This window comes from Dunckerocampus dactyliophorus, chromosome 9, assembly GCF_027744805.1.
Source record: "Dunckerocampus dactyliophorus isolate RoL2022-P2 chromosome 9, RoL_Ddac_1.1, whole genome shotgun sequence".
In the NCBI taxonomy this organism is placed as follows: domain Eukaryota; kingdom Metazoa; phylum Chordata; class Actinopteri; order Syngnathiformes; family Syngnathidae; genus Dunckerocampus; species Dunckerocampus dactyliophorus.
The window spans coordinates 10,560,566-10,581,980 of NC_072827.1; the positions used below are offsets into that span (position 1 = coordinate 10,560,566).

Below are 21,415 nucleotides of genomic sequence, written 5' to 3' on the forward strand. Positions count from 1 at the left end.
CTAACAGCCCTATGCCTATTACATTACAACTTTTTTTGCCCCATTGTAGGTTATTTTGCAGCCAAATACGCAGTGTGCTTGAATGCCTCATCAGCGCAGGGTGCACAGTGCTTTATTAGAGGAAGAAAAAAGACAGAAACTGAGTTGTTCATCATTCTGTGCATGTTCTATGACCACATAAACCACACACACACATAATAAAGATGAATCTGTCAGTAGTGACCCAACACTAAAAGAACCACTACCCATTCTTCACAGAGACTGAGTTGAAATGCATGGAAGCTTTGTTTGGGCAGCCAACCCAGACTGATACGTAAGCAAACTGACTCTTTTATTATTGACCCTTCGATTACGAAGGGCCCTTCGGTTCAATGCTTTCTGTAATCTACTGTAGTTTCACTGAAGCTTCAACCCTTATTCCCTAACCCAGTTAAAATGTAGTTGACAGAATAGACAGTTTAAATTCATGTTGGAGGATCAGCTTCGGAAGGATGCATAATGTGTTTTCAACAACAGAAACCCAAAAATACATTGTTGTACAGTAATCCCTTATTTATCGCGGTTAATTGGTTCCAGACCCGACCGCGATAAGTGAATTTCCGAGAAGTAGGAGTTCTCTAGACATGATATAACATTCCCATAGTCACATTTACAATTGTATTTTATTGTAATAATAGGTCTTATTTAATCACGAAACAGCATGATTTATTAACTCATGTATTTTTTAAAAACCGTGATAGAGTGAAGACGCGAAATTCAAAGCGCAAAGTGATGAGGGACGACTATTTCAGTTCAGTGCATTTATTTGATACCAATTGGAGTACATGCCCTGCGATTGGCTGGCGACCAGTGCGGGGCGTAACCCACCTGTCGCCTGAAGTCAGCTGAGATAGACTCCAGCATACCCCCACGAGTCTAATGAGGATAAGCGGCATAGAAAATGGATGGATGGAGGGATACTGTAAACTACATGCCATATTGTAATCATTTCATTCCATACTTAATTCTATAAAAATATGACAATGTACAGTTTGCATCACGTCAGACCACAATTCCAACTAATTTCCAACTTTAAACAAGAAATATCAACACACAGAAGAAGAATGTGCCGTATGCGTATGAATCTCGGTTGCAGAACCTTGGATGAATGATCTGTTATGATTTTGGGTTTGTACAGTATGTGTACTGTATTTCTTTGAAGCACAGCTGTGACCCAAGCCCGTAGCCTTCAATCGTCCTACTTTTTCCCCAGCTCATTCTTTCTAACCAGGAGGATTATCCAACAAGCGTTCTAACATCACAAACCGTATTCCCATCTAAACTTGTGAACTTGTTTTCAAGAGCCTGGAGTGCTTTTCATCTAAATTGCTACTCCTCTTGTACGCCATTTTTTACCGTTTCCAGACCTTGTTCTCAATGGTGATGCAACAGACAGATAATAAGTGTTTGAAGCTTTTATGCGCTTCTGTTTGCTCCTTTTTCTTCTTCTCCTCATGTGGCCTTCTGCCTCAATCCCTTTCCGTCTTTGTGGCTCACTAGTGGCTCTGCAATGAATGTCGCACATGGAGAAGAAGAGATGAAGCGTTTTTTGAAGGAAGCCACCCAAGTATCCCAGGTGAGAGCAGCGTCCATTTTGTGTGTGTGTGTATATATATGTGTGTACTTGCTTGCACATGTTCTACTGGTCATACTGCCGGCACAGCATACAACTCACACGCACACAGACACACTTCATGCTGAGCTCTCCCTCTGCTTTCAATTATCAGCAGGTAGCAGCTGATGTAGCTGTTGGCTAGTCGAGTGTGCCCATTTTTTCTTCACTGCACCCCAAGTGGTTCAGGGGCAGCTGTCCCTTCCAAATAAACAATACAGGCTAGAAGAATACCCAAATACTATACATATTTATACGTGCAATGACAATAAATTACCTTTTTTTTGTTTGGGGTTGTTTGGCTGTCTTTGCTTTTCAAAGCTCATTGCCTTTTTCTGAAGCCATAGGTTTTTAAAGATTTTCACAAATGGGTACCAAACACAATGAAAACATGATCAGAGGTCCTAAAAAAAATGCTCCGACGCGTACCGATTCCCGAAACTAGGTATCGTAATGGCACCAATGATAGTAACCGCACCGAAAAAAAGTAGCTATTTGTGTCTCATTTGGTTGGTAAATGAATGCAGACTCAGCCACCTGCAACAAGTGCTTGAAGGTGATATTGTACAAGTCTTGTAAGTAATGAAACATCCCAACAAAGACATTCTTTTTAAACTTTATGGACAACCTGAAGAGGCCAACAGCAGTGCTCAGTTCCAATACCACATTTCGCCATAGTACTGTCCACAACAGCAACACAGCACTTCCTCATTGTGCACAATCAGCAAGGTGCATTCACGCACAGCCAAATTCTGAACATCACCAGTATAACACAAGTGGATAGTTCTTTCCTTTTTTGTGTATTGCTGGTTTTGCTGTGATGATTTTTTGTGGATCTTATTATATTGATTAATTTATTATTGGCGAATTGGTGAATTTTTTACATAGTTACATGGACTATTCTGTCCAACCTGCATGTCACAAAATTCTGTAAAAAATAAAAAAGCATTGTTTTGTACAAAATGTGTGTTTTTCTTATTTAAGTACAGTTTTGGGCATGTTTTAAGCACTGATGCTATTAGTACTACTTGTATACTATAAGTATTTGGCACCAGTATCGGATAAGCTGATTTGTTTTCATGATAATATCATTGATTTTATTGGAATCCTTATGCACTGCTAACAGAAAATTCTAGGCACCTATTCCTTCTTGTCTTACTAATGAAATGACATGAAATGAAAATATATATGTTGCAGGCGCATCCTGTCGTTATTACCAAATTCATTCGTGGCGCCCGGGAGGTGGAAGTGGATGCTGTTGCCAAAAGTGGAAAGGTGATATATTACTTACGGTATACTTGATGTTTTTGCTATGCTGCACAGTATTTTGGCTTTGGGAGTGACATTTTGATAAAATATATAATATATATAATATAATGTAATATATTTATACAATAGTAATTGTGTGTTTTATACAGTCTTCAGTATGGGATGTGAAAAACAAACCATATTAAGTTTAACTGGCTTCATTAAAAAAAAAAACAGTCTACCTACAAGATCTAAAACATCTAGCTCCTGCAACAGTAGGATGAGGGGAGTTGTGATACGGTCACTAAATAGTGTGAGGCCTAATCTTTATGTGTGTGCATGTGTGGGTGTAGGTGCTGGTCCATGCAATAACAGAGCATGTAGAGGATGCTGGTGTACATTCAGGAGATGCTACCCTAATGCTGCCAACACAAACCATTAGCCAAGGGTCCTTAGAAAAGGTCAGTAATGTTCATACACACACACACACGCACACACTCACAGTTAGTCAGGCACATATCTTAACATCAAACAACTCGTACAGAAAATATCAATTTGCTTTCTGGAGACATTGCGTGCATCGTCTAATCACTGTTTTCCAATCCATTTAGGTCAAGATGGCCACCCAGAAAATAGCTAAAGCATTTGAGATATCAGGGCCGTTTAACACTCAGTTTTTGGTAAAAGGCAATGATGTCATGGTAGGTAATCTTTACCCTCATGGCTGTATGATACTGTAGATGTCTGGTTACCTACATGAGATTATTTTTAGTGTGACTTGTATGCCCTTTTAGGTGATAGAGTGTAACCTGCGGGCATCACGCTCCTTTCCTTTTGTATCAAAAACACTTGGGGTGGACTTTATCAATGTGGCAACCAAAGTGATGGTTGGAGAGCCTGTGGATGAGGCCACCCTACCCTCGCTAGAGAAACCCATCATTCCTGTAGACTACGTGGGCATCAAGGTGAGACTGGATAGCATTTACAGAGGTACAACTGAATGAGTGTGATTGTAAAAAAAAACAAACAAGTCAGGACCGGTGTTATCTGCAATCAGACGCTGTTTGATTGATTTTCATATTGACAGGATATTTAATGAGTCTCATTGGATATTTTATTGTTATTAATTGGCAGTTAGCAACATAAGTGCCACTTAAGGCTAAGGTTATCAAGTGTACATTTGAAACAACATTTAAAGCCCTGTGAGCTTAGCCTTGTAAGTTAAAGCTGCACACATATTGTGAACATCCATCCATCCATCCATCGTCTTCTGCTTATCCGAGATCGGGTCACGGGGGCAGCAGCCAATGTAGGGAGGCCCAGACTTCTCTCTCCCTGGCCACTTCGTCCAGCTCCTCCCGACGGATCCCGAGGTGTTCCCCGGCCAGTTGGGAGACATAGTTTCTCCAATGTGTCCTGGGTCTTCCCCGAGGCCTTCTACTGGTCGGATGTGCCCTGAACACCTCCCCAGGGAGACGTCCGAGAGGCATCACTCATCTGGCTCCTCTCAATGCGGAGGAGTAGCGGTTCTACTCCGAGTCTCTCCCGGATGACAGTGCTTCTCACCTTATCTTAAGGGAAAGCCCAGCCACCCTACGGAGAAAACTCATTTCGGCCGCTTGTACCCGCGACCTTGTCCTTTGGGGGGTAGGAACGTAGATCGACCGGAAAATAGAGACCTTTGCCTTTCGGCTCAGCTCTCTCTTCACCACAGTGAGCCGATGTAGAGTACGCATCACTGCAGATGCCGCACCAATTTGCCTGTTGATCTCGCGTTCCATCCTTGCCTCACTGGTGAAACAACTCCAGTGCAACAACTCCTCCACTTGGGGCAGTATCTCATCTCACCCCAGAGATGGTACGCCACCCTTTTCTGGTGCGAGAACCATGGACTCAGACTTGAAGGTGCTGATTCTCATCCCGGCCGCTTCACACTCTGCTACGAACCAATCCGGTGAGAGTTGAAGTTCATAGCTCGATGAAGCCAGCAAAACCACATCATCTGCAAAAAGCAGAGACTCAATCCTGCATCCACCAAACTGGAACCCCTCAACGTCCTGGCTGCGCCTAGAAATTCAACAGTCAGGACCTGTCCCCACAAAGACAAAGGTGGAGGGAAACTACCCTCTCGTTCACTGGGTTAAACTCCAACATACAGGCCACAAGCCGGGGCGCAACAAGATTTGAATCTTCGGGCTGTGCCTGGCCGGGCCCCATGGGTGCAGGCCCGGCCACCAGATGCTCGCCATTGTGCCTCTCCTCCAGGCCTGGCTCCAGAGGTGTGAACAGTGAAAAAAAACATTTTATACAGATGGTTCAACCGTTGTTAGATTAGTAGGGGTGTCCAAACATTTTCCACTGAGGCGAAGGAGGCAGGACAGAATGGTCGGCTGGAATGACAGCTCGGGTGAAGCCGCAAGGATGCATCCGGGAGACGGCCGGGATGGTGAGCCCGGCGGAACCACCAAGACCCCTTCGGGGGGTGGCCGGAACAGCAGGTCCGGCAAAGGTGGCAGGACCCCTCCAGTTGCTTGGCCGTCTAAGGGCAGGAGTTGGGTCAGGTCATGCGCCACTGACGCAGGTGAGCAGGAGAGCAGCCTGGGCGGCCGTGGAGCAGAGGCAGAAAGCGATTCGACTTGATGTGGATGTGAGGGAGCAAGAAGCATCTCAAGCAGGAAGCGTCTCGGCTTGATGTGGAGGTGAGGAAGCAACAGCAGAAGCGGGCTGTGCTCTCTGGCTTGCTGCAGTGAGTCCTGCGTCATGACTTGCAGGTGGCTTGGCATGGCTTGACCATCTGAGATGCGAGAGTGGGAGGAGAGCTGACCTCTAGATGTTGCATGGGGGGTAACGTGGGAACCGGGGAGGACAGCTTGGGCTTGGAGTGCCTTGGCGCGGGAAGCCCACCTTTTGGCTTTGCACTGGGTCAAGTCGGGAGATGAGGAGGGCCGTGGGAACTTGTAACGCCTTGGCAGGGAATTGGAACATGGGCCAACATTTAGCTTTGCACTTGAAGCAAGACCGGAGATTCCTCCATTGTCTTCAGAACCTGCCAGGTCCAATAGTCCATCGCTGCAAGGTCATCATGTCTTGGTCGGATAATTCTGTCACGTCCTGGCATTGTGGTGTTGTGTGGAAATCCCAGGATGCGAGAGATTAGACACGATTGCAGGTAAAATTTATATTTATTACCGTAAAGCACCGTGTATAAACTGCACCCGTGTATTAACCACACCCCCATTTTCAGGCTCATGGCGGGGGAAAAAAACATTTTTAGTTCATAAATTCTTGCCAACTCTTTCATCTCAAATCAACATGCGTAAAGGTACTAAAGCAATTTCAAAAAGAAGAATAAAGGAGAAATCTGAACTTCGGCATCTAGATCTTTAATATTATGGCTAAGCACAGAATAATAATAATAATAATAATAATAATAATAATAATAATAATAATAATAATAAAATAAAATAAAGAAATTAGCAATTTTCAGAGATGTTTTGATATCTTATCTTTCACTGCTTCTCTTTTTCTCTATTATTATTTTATTGCATTGCTTCAGTGTGAATTTGAATAAACTCCAACGTTGTATTGTATTTCACATTGGAAGCTTAGGTTAGCTTCAGTGTATATAGAGATTGTTTCACTGTGTGAAAATACAGACAGCCGTCAGATAAGTTAGTTGCATACACAAGCATTTTCAGCAACTGTACAGCAGAGGCCGCTAAAGTCAAAGCAACTGTCTGACCCACAGACGGCTATTCTAAAAATGGGCTTCTCGTCAATTTCTGCGTCTGGTCACAAAAAAAAAAAAAGTGCGGTTTATACACAGTGCTTTACGGTAATTATTTCTGCAAGGCAGCGCCAGCAATCCACAAAAGAGCAGTAATAATGCTTAATTATCCCACAAACGCAAAAGAAACATGCACGTAAACTGAATAAGAACTGCAATAAGCGGCAGGTGCGTGAGACAAGAAACGTAAAGCAGGCAGACATGGAACGGGGCAACACAAGAAGAACTACAAAATAATAGCACAAAACCGAAACTAAGGCATAAAAGTGGAGCATAAACAAGCTGTCACGCAGGCTACCACGCATATCGTGACACTAATTTTCCCTAAAAATTACAACTTATTCGTTGTGTTTCTCATAATATTATGACTTTTAAAAAAGGTTTTTGCTTAAATATTACAACTTCTCAACTTTCTCCAAAAATGATGTTATTTTCCCTCATAATGTTATGACACTATTTTCTTAAAAATTAAAAAAACATTTTTCTCTTAATAATTGACTTTATTCTTGTAAAATTACTGCTGAATTTTCCGTGTTACTAGTACTTGGTGGAGAAACACTTGTTGACAAGACGTTGCTTGGCACTGGTCACCAGGGGTGCACTCATCTCAGGAGGTTTTTTAATGAAGCAACAGGAGATAAAATAATTATTTTCCCAGCTATGTGACTATATATAAATCAATTTGAGGTGTTATAACATTGATCTTGTGTTATGATTGGTCAGTTCTACAAAGCGCAAAATGTGTATTTCATTGGGATACCTTTGCAGGTTCTGCTTCCACTGGATCACATTACAAATACTGCAATTATTGCCTCTTCCCCGTACCTGAGAATGGTTGGAAATGGGGGATAGTCGTAGGGGTTTTCTCAGACCAGCTGGGAGGCTTACTTCTTAGATTGGATACGGGAACGTTTATGTGTCGCCAGCTGTTCGAAAGCCATTTTTTCAAAGTAATTTCTCTCTTTAATTACGGCTGAGCTGCTGTAACAATGGTTGTCGTTTGAAGCTAGTCAGGCAGGTATAATCCCCCACTTTCACCGCCACCTAAACTTTTCAATTTCTAGTCTGCATGCTGGTGAGGAATATTAATCAGAGCTCTAAATGCGCATTTCCTCAGGCTTAAAGACTTCCAGAGTTGACTTGTAGTCTATGAATGTATGATGTAGACTCTTCCCAAAGACATTTCAATTGTCCCACACAAGTGTGTTTGATTTCTTCCCCCTTGTTGGACACAAACTGCCAAAATTACACAGACAAAGAAACCTTAAATGGAAATCATTGAAATTTCCCCTTAGGTGTCTCAACTCCCATTATCCTTACTGTGCATCAAGTCATTTCCATTCACAGTTGGACTTGCTTTCCTTTTCTTTTTGATATGTTTTCCATTATGTCATGTTGCTGTTTTTTTTTTTTTTTTTTTACTAACAAGTCTCCAATTTTTGCTTGTATATTCAAATTCTTGGGATTAATGGCCCTATTGAGTTTATGACGCATTCCAGTGCATACGTTTCACTTTTTGAAAAAAAATCTTGGCACCATGGCACTTAGGTTCTTATGTTGGCATCTGAGATACAGTACATTAATTTATCTTTATTGCACAATTTTAGCATGGACTTAGTACTTTCCTACTGACGGTATACTCTGATTTCTCTAACTCAGTTGAGGGTGCTTAAGGGTGCTTTCACATTGTCACCCTGTGATTTGTTTTAATCCAACTGTGAAAATTTAAACTGAGCTTTTTGTGTTTGCACCGTGATTGTAGTTAGTGCAAGGATGCACAGGCCAAACTATAACTAAACTTTGATATCAAGTAGGGGGACAACCCTTGTTTTGGGTCTTCCACTTGACTTTTTTGTTCCATAACCCTCAGGATTTTTTAAGAATTTTCAAATGCCTGTCTTACTGCGTGCAACCTTAGCAGCAATGGCGCACCGTGAGAGGCCTTGCTTAAGCAGCTCAACAGTCCGACCGTGTTCAAAGAGAAAGCGTTTTTTTGCCTTTGCCATCAAGAGATCATGACTGTGTGAATACTTGACAGAAAATGACATTAAATCCACATTTTTGCCAAGATTTTGACTTTTAGCAGCTGTGGCCTTAAACTTTTGATCAACTGATGAACAAACTATTTCACTTTCATACTCGCTTTCAATACTTTGCTTACTCAATTTTGCTTACTCACTCCCATTTCTTGTTTTTGTATTTTGAAGCTCTACTTAGAATTGCCTTAAGATCCAATAGCGCACAATGTAAATTCTTGCAATTTTTTAGCTGGTCTTAAAATTCTGATCAGGAATGTAATTGGCTGTTGTCAATTCTGACATCCACCTGTTCTGTGAAGGTTATATACGTCCACTCTGCAAGTCAGAATTTCTGTCATTCATTATCATTGGCATTCAGTGCTCGTCATTCATTGTCTGTCACTCATTGCTATAATACAGTGTACAGTGTAAGGGGGGCGTCAGAGGCAGGGAGGACTTTCAATATTAGTGCAGACCTGCCAACATGAAATGCCAAATGAATTTGTCGTATTCAGCATGCAATTTGACTCTTGAATACGCTTGTATGCTTCACTGTTCTCCATTTTGTTGCATTCTCTGTTTTCAGTTTTGAGTTTAGTCTGTACAGTACAGATAAATAAATAGATATTATAAATTTCTCAATAGTATTTCAAATCGGGGGGACGCGAAAACATTTCTGTCCCCCAGTGGGGGCATGATAAAAAATAACTGAGAACCACTGCTGTAATGCAATGACCTAAGCTTGATTATGAAGTTATCTGGTACATCTCATAGTCTCGCCCCGTGTCCATAGCATGTGCTGTATGTGGTTAGCATGTAATGTGAAGAATCCATGCACATTTTATTCATATATTAATGTTTTTATCATCTTTGAAATGCTAAAATATTCATCTTGCCAGGCACTTGTATTGTTGTTCAAAAGTTGTTACTTCTGTCTCCGACTGTGTTCACTGTCAGACACAATATGGAGTGGAAATGTTTGACTTTATTATTTTCTTCAGCTTGGCTGGTGCCCGGAGATAAAATTGTCGAGGAGCTTTCACAATTCCTCTGTCTCTAAGGCGTAGGCGGTTAGTGGGGATATGGAGATGGGGAAGGTCTGTTGTTGTGTATTGGGCTTTGTGCTGCCAGAGACACACCATTACAAAATTGCAACACTAACCATTATAATAGAGACACAGGGGTTTTGGTTTCTCTGTATGCTGTTCATGGAGACATTTTTCAAGTTTTTAAAATCTGAATGTTGCAATATTGTGAAAACGGGGGGCATCTTTTTCTATATCATAAACTAAGGACTGCTACTCGATGTCTTTTGACATGTCATAAATAAATAGTACTGTTTGACAGTAGTTTTTCTTTTACTGGCTCTTTCTTCATCAGTCATACTAGAAACCACATCAACAGTGCCAAACAGGATTAATCCCTTAGTGATGGTGTGTCGTTTTTTACACTCAGCAACTCTATATACCACTTTACATGATGCCAGTTGAACATTTGGCTGCGTTGGTAAAGGTCCTCTGCTGTGCACGACCGCTGAGAAGTTTATTTTTGAAGAACGCAACAGGCTTACAGTCATTAAAATGTACGATAATAAACACGAAAAGAGAAAAAAGTTGATTTGTCCATTCCCCAACAGGCACCTATGTTCTCTTGGCCCCGCCTGAGGGATGCAGATCCTGTACTTCGCTGTGAGATGGCTTCTACTGGAGAAGTATGTCCCTTTACCTTTATCTAAAGTTTATTTGCACCCGTTTTGTCTGTTGTCAGGATGAACTACCTGTTATACAGAGTATCAGCGGGGTCTTAAAACGTCTAAACTCCAATCATTTCAATTTATGGCCTTAAAATGTCTAAAACTCTCTTAAAATCTCATAAAATGTCTTAACATTACGTTTATTTAAAACAAATGCATAAACTTCAGTTTCGCTTTTAAATGTTTTGATTTTGAGGACACTATAACATACAGTAACTACACGATGGTACTAATATTAGTTAGTTATAACTTAGGTTTCTGATGTTAGCTTAAGTTAAGCATTTTGTATTCCAATGTGAAAGAACTGTGAATAAATTCATATACAATCTTTGTAAGTAATTCTGGGTAATTCCTTCATGCCTTTTGTACTTTTTTGCCGGTATGGATGTGAAATGAGTTGTATTGTATTGTATTCGTTATACTCCTAAAAAAGTTTTCAATTTAACTTGTTAAAACCTGCAGAGACCCTAATTATACTTCAGATTAGGAATGCATGCTATATTTTTTTTCAAACCGATGCTGATTACCGCTAACATTCTGCTTCTCAAGACTGATAACGATATGATAACTGATAACTTATTTATTGCTTTAAAAAAAAAAGATTTAACTGTAATTTATGCACACCTGGAAGTAAAAAACTCAAAGGTCGACAAACAATAGCTGTATATTTGTCCTAACTAAATATGACATCACAACTGTTAAACAAAATATGAAAGAACAAAAATGGAGAAGGCTCCTGTTTGAAGAAATTGACATTAATTTTTTTCAAACAAACAAAACTGTACATGTTTAGTTTGAAGTCCTTATCCAGTCACTGCGCTGTCAGACCTATCAAGCTAACAGGGCCAACATCACATGTGTATAAATCAGTAGTGAAGTTTATGTCCTTATTTCCATCTATCAGTGTATGCAGTGTCGCGATCATGTTGTATTTTGCTGGTAATTGTGGTGGCTCTGAAGTACAAATCGTGTCTCTAAGTAGTTTACTAGTCCACAAAAGCCTACCAAAGATGGTAAAAGGCTGGTAGTCCAGTGTAGCTTTGTGGCCGCTTCTTTAGCAGTGCTGGTGTCTTCGTAAGCTTTCAAAACACCGTTGTAGCGATGCTGGCATTTCAGGTGGCTGATAGGGTAAAGTAGTCCCACACAGTCGACACCATGATTGTTTACAAGGGAGGTCAGGTGAGGGCTTGATTTGCTCACCTTAGCCCAGTAACATGTACCACCGTACATGTAATCTTGCCTCATTGGAGAGTTTTTTTTTTTTATCGGGATTTATCAGTATGACGTCATAATTCCTCATATAGGCCCGATAATTATTGTGGAGCCTTACCTCAGACATACTTGTATATAGATACTGTATGTGATTCAAGGCGATGGTCTTCTCTGGTCCTCTTCTACTGCTGCTTCATTGTGACGGATATGCCTCACTGTTGACCCCTGAAGAGTGACTCTAGTTAGACTGCATGGTTTATGTTATTTGGGTGATGTTTGGCTGGCCAAATGAAAAGCCTTGGCACTGAGGATGTGGCCCAGGGGCCGCCTATCGAGGGCATTAGAGGGGAGTTAATGATGTTATACTCAAGGTTATTAGAGGGGAGGTAATGATGTTACATTCAATCTATAAATGTCAAAATAAAAACAATTTCCAGCTGAGCCATAGGCTGGATTCTTGGATGGTTCACTAAGACGGTGTCTTTAAATTTTTTTACAATGTTTTTTCAATTTATAAGCCTGGTTGGTGAGTTCATGATGGTGTAATTTCTATTCTCTTGACTTTGATTGTAGGTGGCCTGTTTTGGACCAAACATTTATTCAGCCTTCCTGAAGGCGATGCTTTCTACAGGCTTTAAGCTTCCACAGAAGGGAATACTAATCGGGATTCAGGTAAGACTTCCTCTAGTATCTGTGTTGCACACGAGATAACTTGTGAAACAGGTGGCCTTAAACTGTTACGCAACTGGGTATATAGTTCCACGGTATGAGTGATGTACTGTGAAATACACCCTCATACACAGGGTACTCTTAACCATCCCGTATGACAGCCTGAGCTACTTTAAACAGCTGTAGAATCATAATTAATGGTTTAATGTGTTGCAAAAAAAAACAGTCATAAAAAGCTTGCCTCTGCACTGTTTCATGTCACCACATACACGAGTTGGAGTAATTAAATCCTGCTGTCACGACTGGACTGTCAAACTGTGAGTTCGGCTAATCCAACTTTAACAAAGCACTCATTACAAAAGCTGTGTAATTGGCACCCTTGGGGAAGTGGTCCACTTCAAGGCAAATGCCTGGGGTCACAGATACAGCCCAACATGGCTGACAGATCCAGAACACAGCAGCAGTACCAATGCAAATTTACCTCCTGGGTCTACAGTAGTCACTAGTGGAAGATTCTGGTGTGAAGGTTAAACTGTTTAGTCGACAGTTATGTTCTTTGGTCTTGGCAAAATAAGACCATCAATGATTAATGAACCTTCTTTGGTAATATTTGGCAATGATCTGTCAACACTAACATTAGTTTTGGTGGTTATTGAGCTGTCACATCTTTACAGGATGAACACAACAAGTTCAGCATGTCTGTGTTTCTGCTTTTTTCCCTCCAGCATTCATTTCAACCCCATTTCCTGGCTACTGCTCATAAGCTGAAAGAGGAGGGCTTCAAGGTATATACTAAAAGTTCCAAGTTCACTAATCTTGACCAAATGTATTTATCAGTCGATTGAAGATAGTCCATGGATTTTACCACTGGTTTATAGAGCTTTTTATTACATCCCCACCCGATTTATTGCAGTGGAACCTCTAAGGTTGAACATAATCCATTCTGGGGCATTAGCCAATGTCTGATATGCATATATATATATATATATACATATATATACACAGTCAAACCTGTCTTAGCGGCCACCTTTATAGAACGGCCACCTGCCTATAGCAGCCACTGAAAAATCCCCCCCAGCAAATTTACATGTTATAGACCCTGTGTATAGCAGTCACCTGTCCAACGCGGCCAGCGGCCACCCAGTTTGTCTCCCTTGGTCAATATCTGACTGCATATAGCGGCCAAATTACCAACTCAAGTAGAAGCTTCATGCACGAAAAAGTTTCGTTTTTCAATCAATGAAGCCGTCGTGTGTAGACTTTAATTACTGAGTCCTGGCTCAGTCACAATCATTCACAAGATCCACACAAACGGTCAGTTGTTCCACATAAAAAAGCCGTCTTCTTTTGAACTTGCTATTTCCTGGTCAAACATGTAACTTTAAGAGCATTTGCACCAAAACATTACCGCAAATTAGGCTAGGAACAGGACGTGCTCCCAGCGACGCTACAATTAAAAAAAAACATATGCTAGCATGCATGCGGCAGCGGGAGCAAAACTGAGTTCGGTTGTACTTAAATGAAGTATTTTAGAATGTACTCACGTTATTTTTCATCAATCCTCATCCACAAATCCATCAAAGTCCTCATCTTCTGTATTCGACACAAAAAAAGCCGTCTTCTTTTCCGTTCGCTACTAGTCTGTTAACTTGTCAGTGTTATTCAGCTACGAAGCAAAGAAGGAAACTTCTCCTGTTTCTTCTGCCAACTTTATTTATTGAACACACACGCATCTCTCAGCATCGTCTCTCCTTCCTGCTTGCCCACAAGGCAAAGGTTAAACAAGCCCCACTACATAGCTGTCCAACCAATGCCTGTAAGAAATGACACCGTTTATTTCCTGGTGTGCACTGGTCAATACTGTAATGCCGCTTGTTGTAGGGAAGGAGAGACTCACGTCGCCAATGCACTTTAATGGCTTTATTAACAGCGGAGAACACTGCAGGACTTTACATCCACGCCAACATAAACACACTTCCCAACTCTCTCGAAACTCACAGCTAGCACTGAGCCTAGCTCTCCTGCTCGGGACGCCGACCGTCACTTCCCGTCACTTCCTGATGAACTAAAGCTGTAATGACACTGCCGTATAAAAAGTAAAATATAAAAAACAAGCGTAAGACATTACTAGCACAGCTTTGTTCTGTGGGTCGTGGATATATTCTATCAGTTATTATTAAGCCTCTAGCTTCCTTTTAGTAAGTAAAAACCTTGGCTATGATTGCACTACATTGTATCATGTAGACCTACAAAGTACACTTGGAAGAACAAGAGGTGAATAAATGTATTGCAACCGATGTGAAACTGATGAGGGGTAGGATTAAATAAGCTTTGCTTCTTCCTACTCCTTTTTGGACATGCAAAATTGTGAATTGTACTATGTGATGTGCTACTGTTTGACTCATGCATGTTCAGGATTAAAACCATGAACCATGAACCATGATAATAACAAGCCTACAAGTAGTAGTGCTGTACAACTTTTATCCACAGTCTGCAGTGCCCTCTACTGGTCAACATTATTATTATTATTATTATTATTATTTTTTCCTCTACTGGTCAACATTCAAACTGGACGCCAACCTGTCTATAGAGGCCACCTGTCTATAGCGGCCACTTTTGCAGACTCCCTCTAGTAGCTGCTATAGACAAGTTTATATATATATATATATATATATATATATATATATATATATATATATATATATATATATATATATACAGTATATTAAAACATTTTTATATGATGGGGCTTTTCAACTAAAAATTTTGCCAAATTTTACATCAGTTCTTACACTGTTCATACACTGTCTTGGTTATTGTATAGTTTCTGTGACTTTTGCATTTGGTTGAATTTCGATTTGCACAACCTTGGGGGAATTGAACTTGCTTTAACCTAGGGGTGTCCAAACTGTGGCCCTGGGGACCCGCAACTGTTTTTTTTATTGGCCCACGACACATTCTAGAAATATAATTTAACAAGAAAACTAAAAAAAACAGCAATAATGGAAAAAAGTAATTTTCAAGAATAAATATTAAGAGAAAAAAAACGGAACACAAAAACATTGAACACAAAAAAAGTCTTAATTCTCAAGAAAAATGTCATCATATTCAATAATTACATAATGTGATGTAATTATATTAAAGAAAAAGAATATGCAATGTTTTAAATGTTGTAATATTATGAGAAACCAACAAAACAAAATAAGGCTGTAATTTTTCGATTTTTTGGTTGGGAGAAAAGTTATAATATTATGGGAATGAAGTCAAAACATTATGGGAATACAGTCATACTATCACAAAAAAGAACATTTACGAAGACGGTGGCCACGTGGTTAGCCTGTTGGCCATACAGTCAGGAGATCGGGAAAATCTGGGTTTGAATCTCCGTTGGGCATCTCTGTGTGGAGTTTGCATGTTCTCCCCATGTACTCCCGTTTCCTCCCACATTCCAAAAACATGTGAGTGTGAATGTTTGTCTATATGTGCCCTGCGATTGACTGGCGACCAGTCCAGGGTGTACCCCGCCTCTCACCCGAAGTCAGCTGGGATAGGCTCCAGCATACCCGCGACCCCTAGTGAGGGTAAGCGGCATAGAAAGCAGATGGATGGGTGGATTTAAGAAGAAAGTTGAAATATTAAAATTATATAAATATAATATAAATATTGAAAAAACAGCAAAAATGGAAAAAAAGAGCAAAGAAAGACATTTATATTAATAACGGGCTTTTTCACAAAGCTGAGCTGCAATTTTTTCTTGAACTACAGTACAAAATATCAAAGTGGCCCTTGCATCATTTCATTTTTTACTCTGTGGTCCTCGCTGGAAAAAGTTTGGGCACCCCTGCTTACTGTAACCACAAAAAATCAGGTTGCCTATCTAGCTTATTATTAAAGGGATTTTGCTGTTTGCTGTCTTGCAGCTCTATGCTACTGAAGCCACTTCAGCTTGGCTATCTGCAAATGAAGTACCGGCCACTCCAGTAGCCTGGCCCACTGACAAGGGAGGACAAACCAGTTTGCCCAGTATCAAGAGGTTGGGAAGCATTCTTTTCTTATACACTGAAGTCACTTATATAGCACTAGCAATATGGAAAACAAGGTCTGCCTGTAGAAATTGGAGCCAAACATCCCCAAAGGGGTGCTAAAGTTATAAGTAAACCTTCTTTAAATTCCAAATTAGGATATCTGATCAGCATATGATGCTGAGATCTGAGGGCAAACCTCCTTCATTATCTCTGTTATATGCTGCCAAGATCAAAGAAGGAGCAGCAGACTCAGAAGTCCACTTCATTGCATTTGGGGATAAATATGGAAAGTCTTCTACCACAGCAACATCATAGCAAAGTCAAACTGTCTAGCAGGGATACCAAAAAGGTGCCTAGACTAATAATATTATAATAATAATTAAATTATTACATATGTAATATTATTCTTATTATTAAATACTAAGAAGAAATATACATATATATACATACCAAAATATACTTACCTGTATATATATATATATATATATATATATATATATATATATATATATATATATATATATATATATATATATATATATATATATATATATATATACATACATACTGTATAGTCCAAGAAGGAAACCAACTAGACTAGAGTAATATTATCATTATTATTATTAACTAATAAGAATAAATTGGTATTTTTATACATATCTGAATTATTTTGAATTAGAAATTTAAAAAATTTAGTTTTAATGAAAACATTGTCTGGAAGGAATTAATATTAATAATAACAATAATTCTTATTCTTTAATTTATATATATATATACTGTATAAATATATACATGTATAATGTTTTTAGTTACAATTTTACAAGTGCTAATATGGAGTTTTAATTTTAAAAGTATTGTCTAGGTGAGAAACCAACAAGCTGCCTTGACTAGACTTATTGTAACATTATATTATAATGATTAGATTAGATTACATTTTTTAAAATTATATCTTTATTCAAATTGAAAAAGTGCCAACATTGAGTTTTAATTTTAAAAAAAATAGCATGAGCATGCGTTAATATAAGTAATAAACCAAAGGCAAACTGTCCCTGTTCCTTCAGTTGTCAATTAAGAAAGAGAAAGTTTTGAATAGTTGGTAGCTGTGTAGAAATGTTGATGCACCCTGAAGGTTACTTTACTTTTAGGGCAATGCCTCTACAAAGATGTTATGGCCATGCTACAGTGAGACCATCTGTTTGGAAATGAGCTTGTGCAGGAATTAGAAAATGCCACATTGACACACACACACACACACACCCGCACTAACACACGCACACACAAATGTGTGTGGCATCAGCTGTGTGAGGTGGCACAGAGGCCGACACTTTAGAGAGGACTATGACCCGTGTTGTCTTTGTCATCTGTCCTTCAGATGTTCTTTTCGAATGTAGTCCTAATTCAGCACTCTGTCAAACACCTCTGCATGAAAATCTCAAAGTAGTAGAGTAAGAATAATACTCCAAAAGGAAAAAAAAACTGCCAGGTAGCCAAAGCAGGCAGCAAGCATTTAAAGAACAAGTGAAACAACACGTGTACTTCCATGAGGCGCATTGGACTCTCATTAAACTCACCCATTTAATGGATTAAAAACAATGTGTCGTTTACGTGACACAAGAGATTCCAATCTCCTAATGAAAACAGCAGCTGAAAGTCATCATATTGGCTGTTTTTTATGCATCTGTTTGAAATATAGTCCACCAGGCATAACATAGCATCATAAAACTAACTCATGCTGCAAACACCTGTGTAGAAAATGAGCTATTAATTGTTTTTTTCAATCCCGTACTGTGCTAGAAGCAATGTGAACAGTGTTTTTATATAGGTAATGAAGCATACACATTAAACAGCACCACAACAAATTTCCAACAAGGTCTTATCTGCTGGTGCATGCACAAAGTTGTAGGGGGCATCCTTATCCCGCTTGTTTAGTCCAAAATCTTAAGCTACACAGAAATAATCCTTTGTTGCCTGCTGACCTAAGGTCTGTGCTGACGTGCATTTTGATATTGTGTGCGACTTTAGATGCTGAATTTGGAGGTTGGACTGTATGCAACTTTACACCGTGACTTTCTGATATCTGAGACTTATTTTGTTTTTGTAGTTTGATCAGTGGTGGTCATATTGACCTGGTAGTGAACTTGCCCACCAACAATACCCTTCACTGGAAGGATAACTTCCTCATTCGCAGGATGGCTGTTGACCATGGCGTACCCCTCATCACTAATTACCAGGTCAGAATCTTACACTCCAGCTATTTCCATCACGTTTTACATTGTTTCCTTTGGGAAGGTGCAAGTGCAACAGTAAGAGTTTGAACAGGGTGATGATTATTTCATTTTTAGTAAAGTTCCATACATGAGTTAATAGTTGCAGTGTGCTGAACAATGGCAGCATGCTTATTTTTGTCCATTTTAAAAGGTGAAGGGTTCAAAAACAGGTGCACCGCACTTTGATGTCATGACCAGGAGGCGGGGGGTGCACGTAACTGAGGAGATCCGCCGGATTGCCAGCCTGGACAGGAATGCACGCGCACGCACATGCACACACACAGTGCAATATGTAGCGCAAACCAGCAACCCATAAGGGCGAATTGTCCCGCAGCAGGACGGACCGAATGCTTACATCTATAGTATTTACCAAGTGTTTACCTTTTATATTTTTACTGGCCTTCATTGTAGAAATCATAAGAATAATTTCATTGTACGGGAAAACTTGTTTCCTTCCTGTGCACATTACAATAAACAATATAGGATCTCTTATACTGGTTATCTTGTTTAGTCGGAGTCTCTTATGTTTGGTATGGATGCGATCTGGTGGTACATTTTACTTACACTATGTTCTTCGAAGCTTTGATGAATTGAAATAAGTTTTGTTTGCCTGTGATTGTTTTCTCTGCATCATAGGTGGTGAAACTGTTTGCTGAAGCAATTTGTTATGCGGGTGAGCTGGACTCCACCAGTCTCTTCCACTACCGGCAGAGAGAAAGCCAACACAGAGGATCTGGACAGCAAGGCTAGAGGTTCCTTTTCCTGTCCTCAAGTACTGTGCTTCTCTTTTGTACAAATTGTATCTGTATTACGATCCCTATGTGTCAAGAAGACAGAGTTGCAGTCTGTCAGGAGATACCAAATTGATAACTTCTTTCTGCATGAAGAAATGTTTCAAAGGGACACATTGTTTCGCCCTACATTGTAATTAATACTCATCTTCCAAACACGGCCCTTGCTAACATGTCCTCCTAAAAATTGCACAAAATAGTACTTTTGTATAGGACACTGCAATTGTAAATATATAGTGAAGCCTTGTTAATCCTTTAAAGTTGTACTCACACTAGATCAGTCGTTCTGTGCCTGGGTCCACTTAACACCTAAAGTATGGTAGGTTTTGCTCATGTGAGAGCCCAGGTGTGCCACACTTCCCCTTCTTGGGCACGACTGGAAGAGGTGGTCTAGGTCCCCAACGATTCCATGCTGAGTCATAGAATGGCTGCTCCATGCAGATTACCTAATGATGAGCCACATATTTCATAACAGACTAAATAAATAACAAAAGACTCTCAATGATCCAAAAGTCAAACCCACAGCAGCAACAACATTCAAGTCAAAGCACAAGCAACCTTTCCATCTCACTAATAAGACCACCACACTGCTTAGTTATTACTGTCGTTTCCATAAGATCAGCAAACTGCCAGTTATGTGTACTGTAGTGTTAAAACATTGAGAGATTTCCAACTGTCTGTAACATGACATGAGTTCTCATTGTGCGCGTGGCTGCGTGCAGAGAGGACTGTTGAGTTTGCTGATGTTGTTTTGGCGTGGTTGCGGCCGACAGTAACTCCTTTGATTTTGCAATAAAGAGCTTGTCGATGGACCACCTCCTCATCCAAGGGCTCACCAGCTCATCCAAGCATGCCTTTATGGACCTTGCTTTGTGCACTGGGGAATAGTCATGATGGAACAGTATAGGGCCTTCTAAAAACTGTTCCCACAAAAGCAGAAAGGTCTTGGTAGAATTACGACACATGGGGGACAAAGAGTGGCCACACGGTGGCCTAGTGGTTAGCATGTTGGCCACACAGTCAGGAGATCTGGAAGATCTGGGTTTGAATCTCTGTTGGCCATCTCTGTGTGGAGTTTGCATGTTCTCCCCGTGCGTGCGTGGGTGTTCTCCGCATACACCGGTTTCCTCCCACATTCCAAAAACATATAGTACATCATAGGTTAATTGGCGACTCTAAATTGTCCATAGGTATGAATGTGAGTGTGAATGGTCGTTTGTCTATATGCGCCCTGCAATTGACTGGCGACCCCGGGTGTACCCCGCCTCTTCACCCAGAGTCAGCTGGAATAGGCTCCAGCATACCCTCGCGACCCTAGTGAGAATAAGCGGCATAGAAAATTGATGGAGGCTAATCACATGCTTTTTGGATAGATGGATAAAGAATGGGGGAAGAAGAGATTTACTCATACTCCTGATTAAAATTCCTGATTAAGACGTGTGTCTGCATACTTCTGTTTATATAAAGCACCATTTTCTGTCACAAAGCAAACAGAGACATTCTACAAGCATATAAATGGTTCAGTGCACTGCTTCTCAATTACTTTCTGTCATGCTTGTTTTCGCTCCTTCCGATTTGAAATACTATTGAGAAACTGATAATATCTATTTATTTATCTGTACTGCACAGAATGAACTCGAAACTGAAACCACCACTGAAATGCCAACCAAATTGAAATGCAACAAAATGGAGCGCGGTGAAGCATACAAACGTAGTGAAGAGTCAAATTGCATGCTGAGTACGACAAAGTCATACATGTTGGCAGGTCTGCACTAACACTGAAAGTCCTCCCTGCCTCTCACACCACCCACCCACCCGCCCCACTTTTTGAGAAGCACTGGTTTAATGCGACGGCTGTTTTTTTATTGGACCGTGGCACATTCTAAAAATATAATTTAACTAAAGGTAAAAAAAGCATAAAAAAATTGAAAAATCAACAGCGATTTTCCAAGAATAAAGTCAAAATATAAAGAGAAAAAAGTTGTAATCTAACT

The 21,415-nt window shown here is 40.1% G+C and overlaps 1 protein-coding gene across 2 annotated transcripts in view; it reads left to right on the forward strand.

The window, feature by feature from the left end:
• Positions 1–21,415, forward strand: part of cps1 (carbamoyl-phosphate synthase 1, mitochondrial) — a 52,059-nt gene that overhangs the window by 29,904 nt on the left and 740 nt on the right. The window contains exons 28-38 of one of the 2 annotated variants that reach the window (XM_054788094.1): positions 1,540–1,615; positions 2,849–2,926; positions 3,253–3,360; positions 3,511–3,600; positions 3,694–3,864; positions 10,341–10,415; positions 12,243–12,341; positions 13,064–13,123; positions 16,259–16,371; positions 18,465–18,594; positions 19,267–19,382. In XM_054788094.1, coding sequence (XP_054644069.1) covers positions 1,540–1,615; positions 2,849–2,926; positions 3,253–3,360; positions 3,511–3,600; positions 3,694–3,864; positions 10,341–10,415; positions 12,243–12,341; positions 13,064–13,123; positions 16,259–16,371; positions 18,465–18,594; positions 19,267–19,380 — 1,114 coding nt within the window. In that variant the 3' untranslated portion in view covers positions 19,381–19,382. Of the gene's footprint in view, positions 1–1,539; positions 1,616–2,848; positions 2,927–3,252; positions 3,361–3,510; positions 3,601–3,693; positions 3,865–10,340; positions 10,416–12,242; positions 12,342–13,063; positions 13,124–16,258; positions 16,372–18,464; positions 18,595–19,266; positions 21,128–21,415 lie in introns of those variants that run through there. The other variant, XM_054788093.1, reaches the window with a different exon arrangement.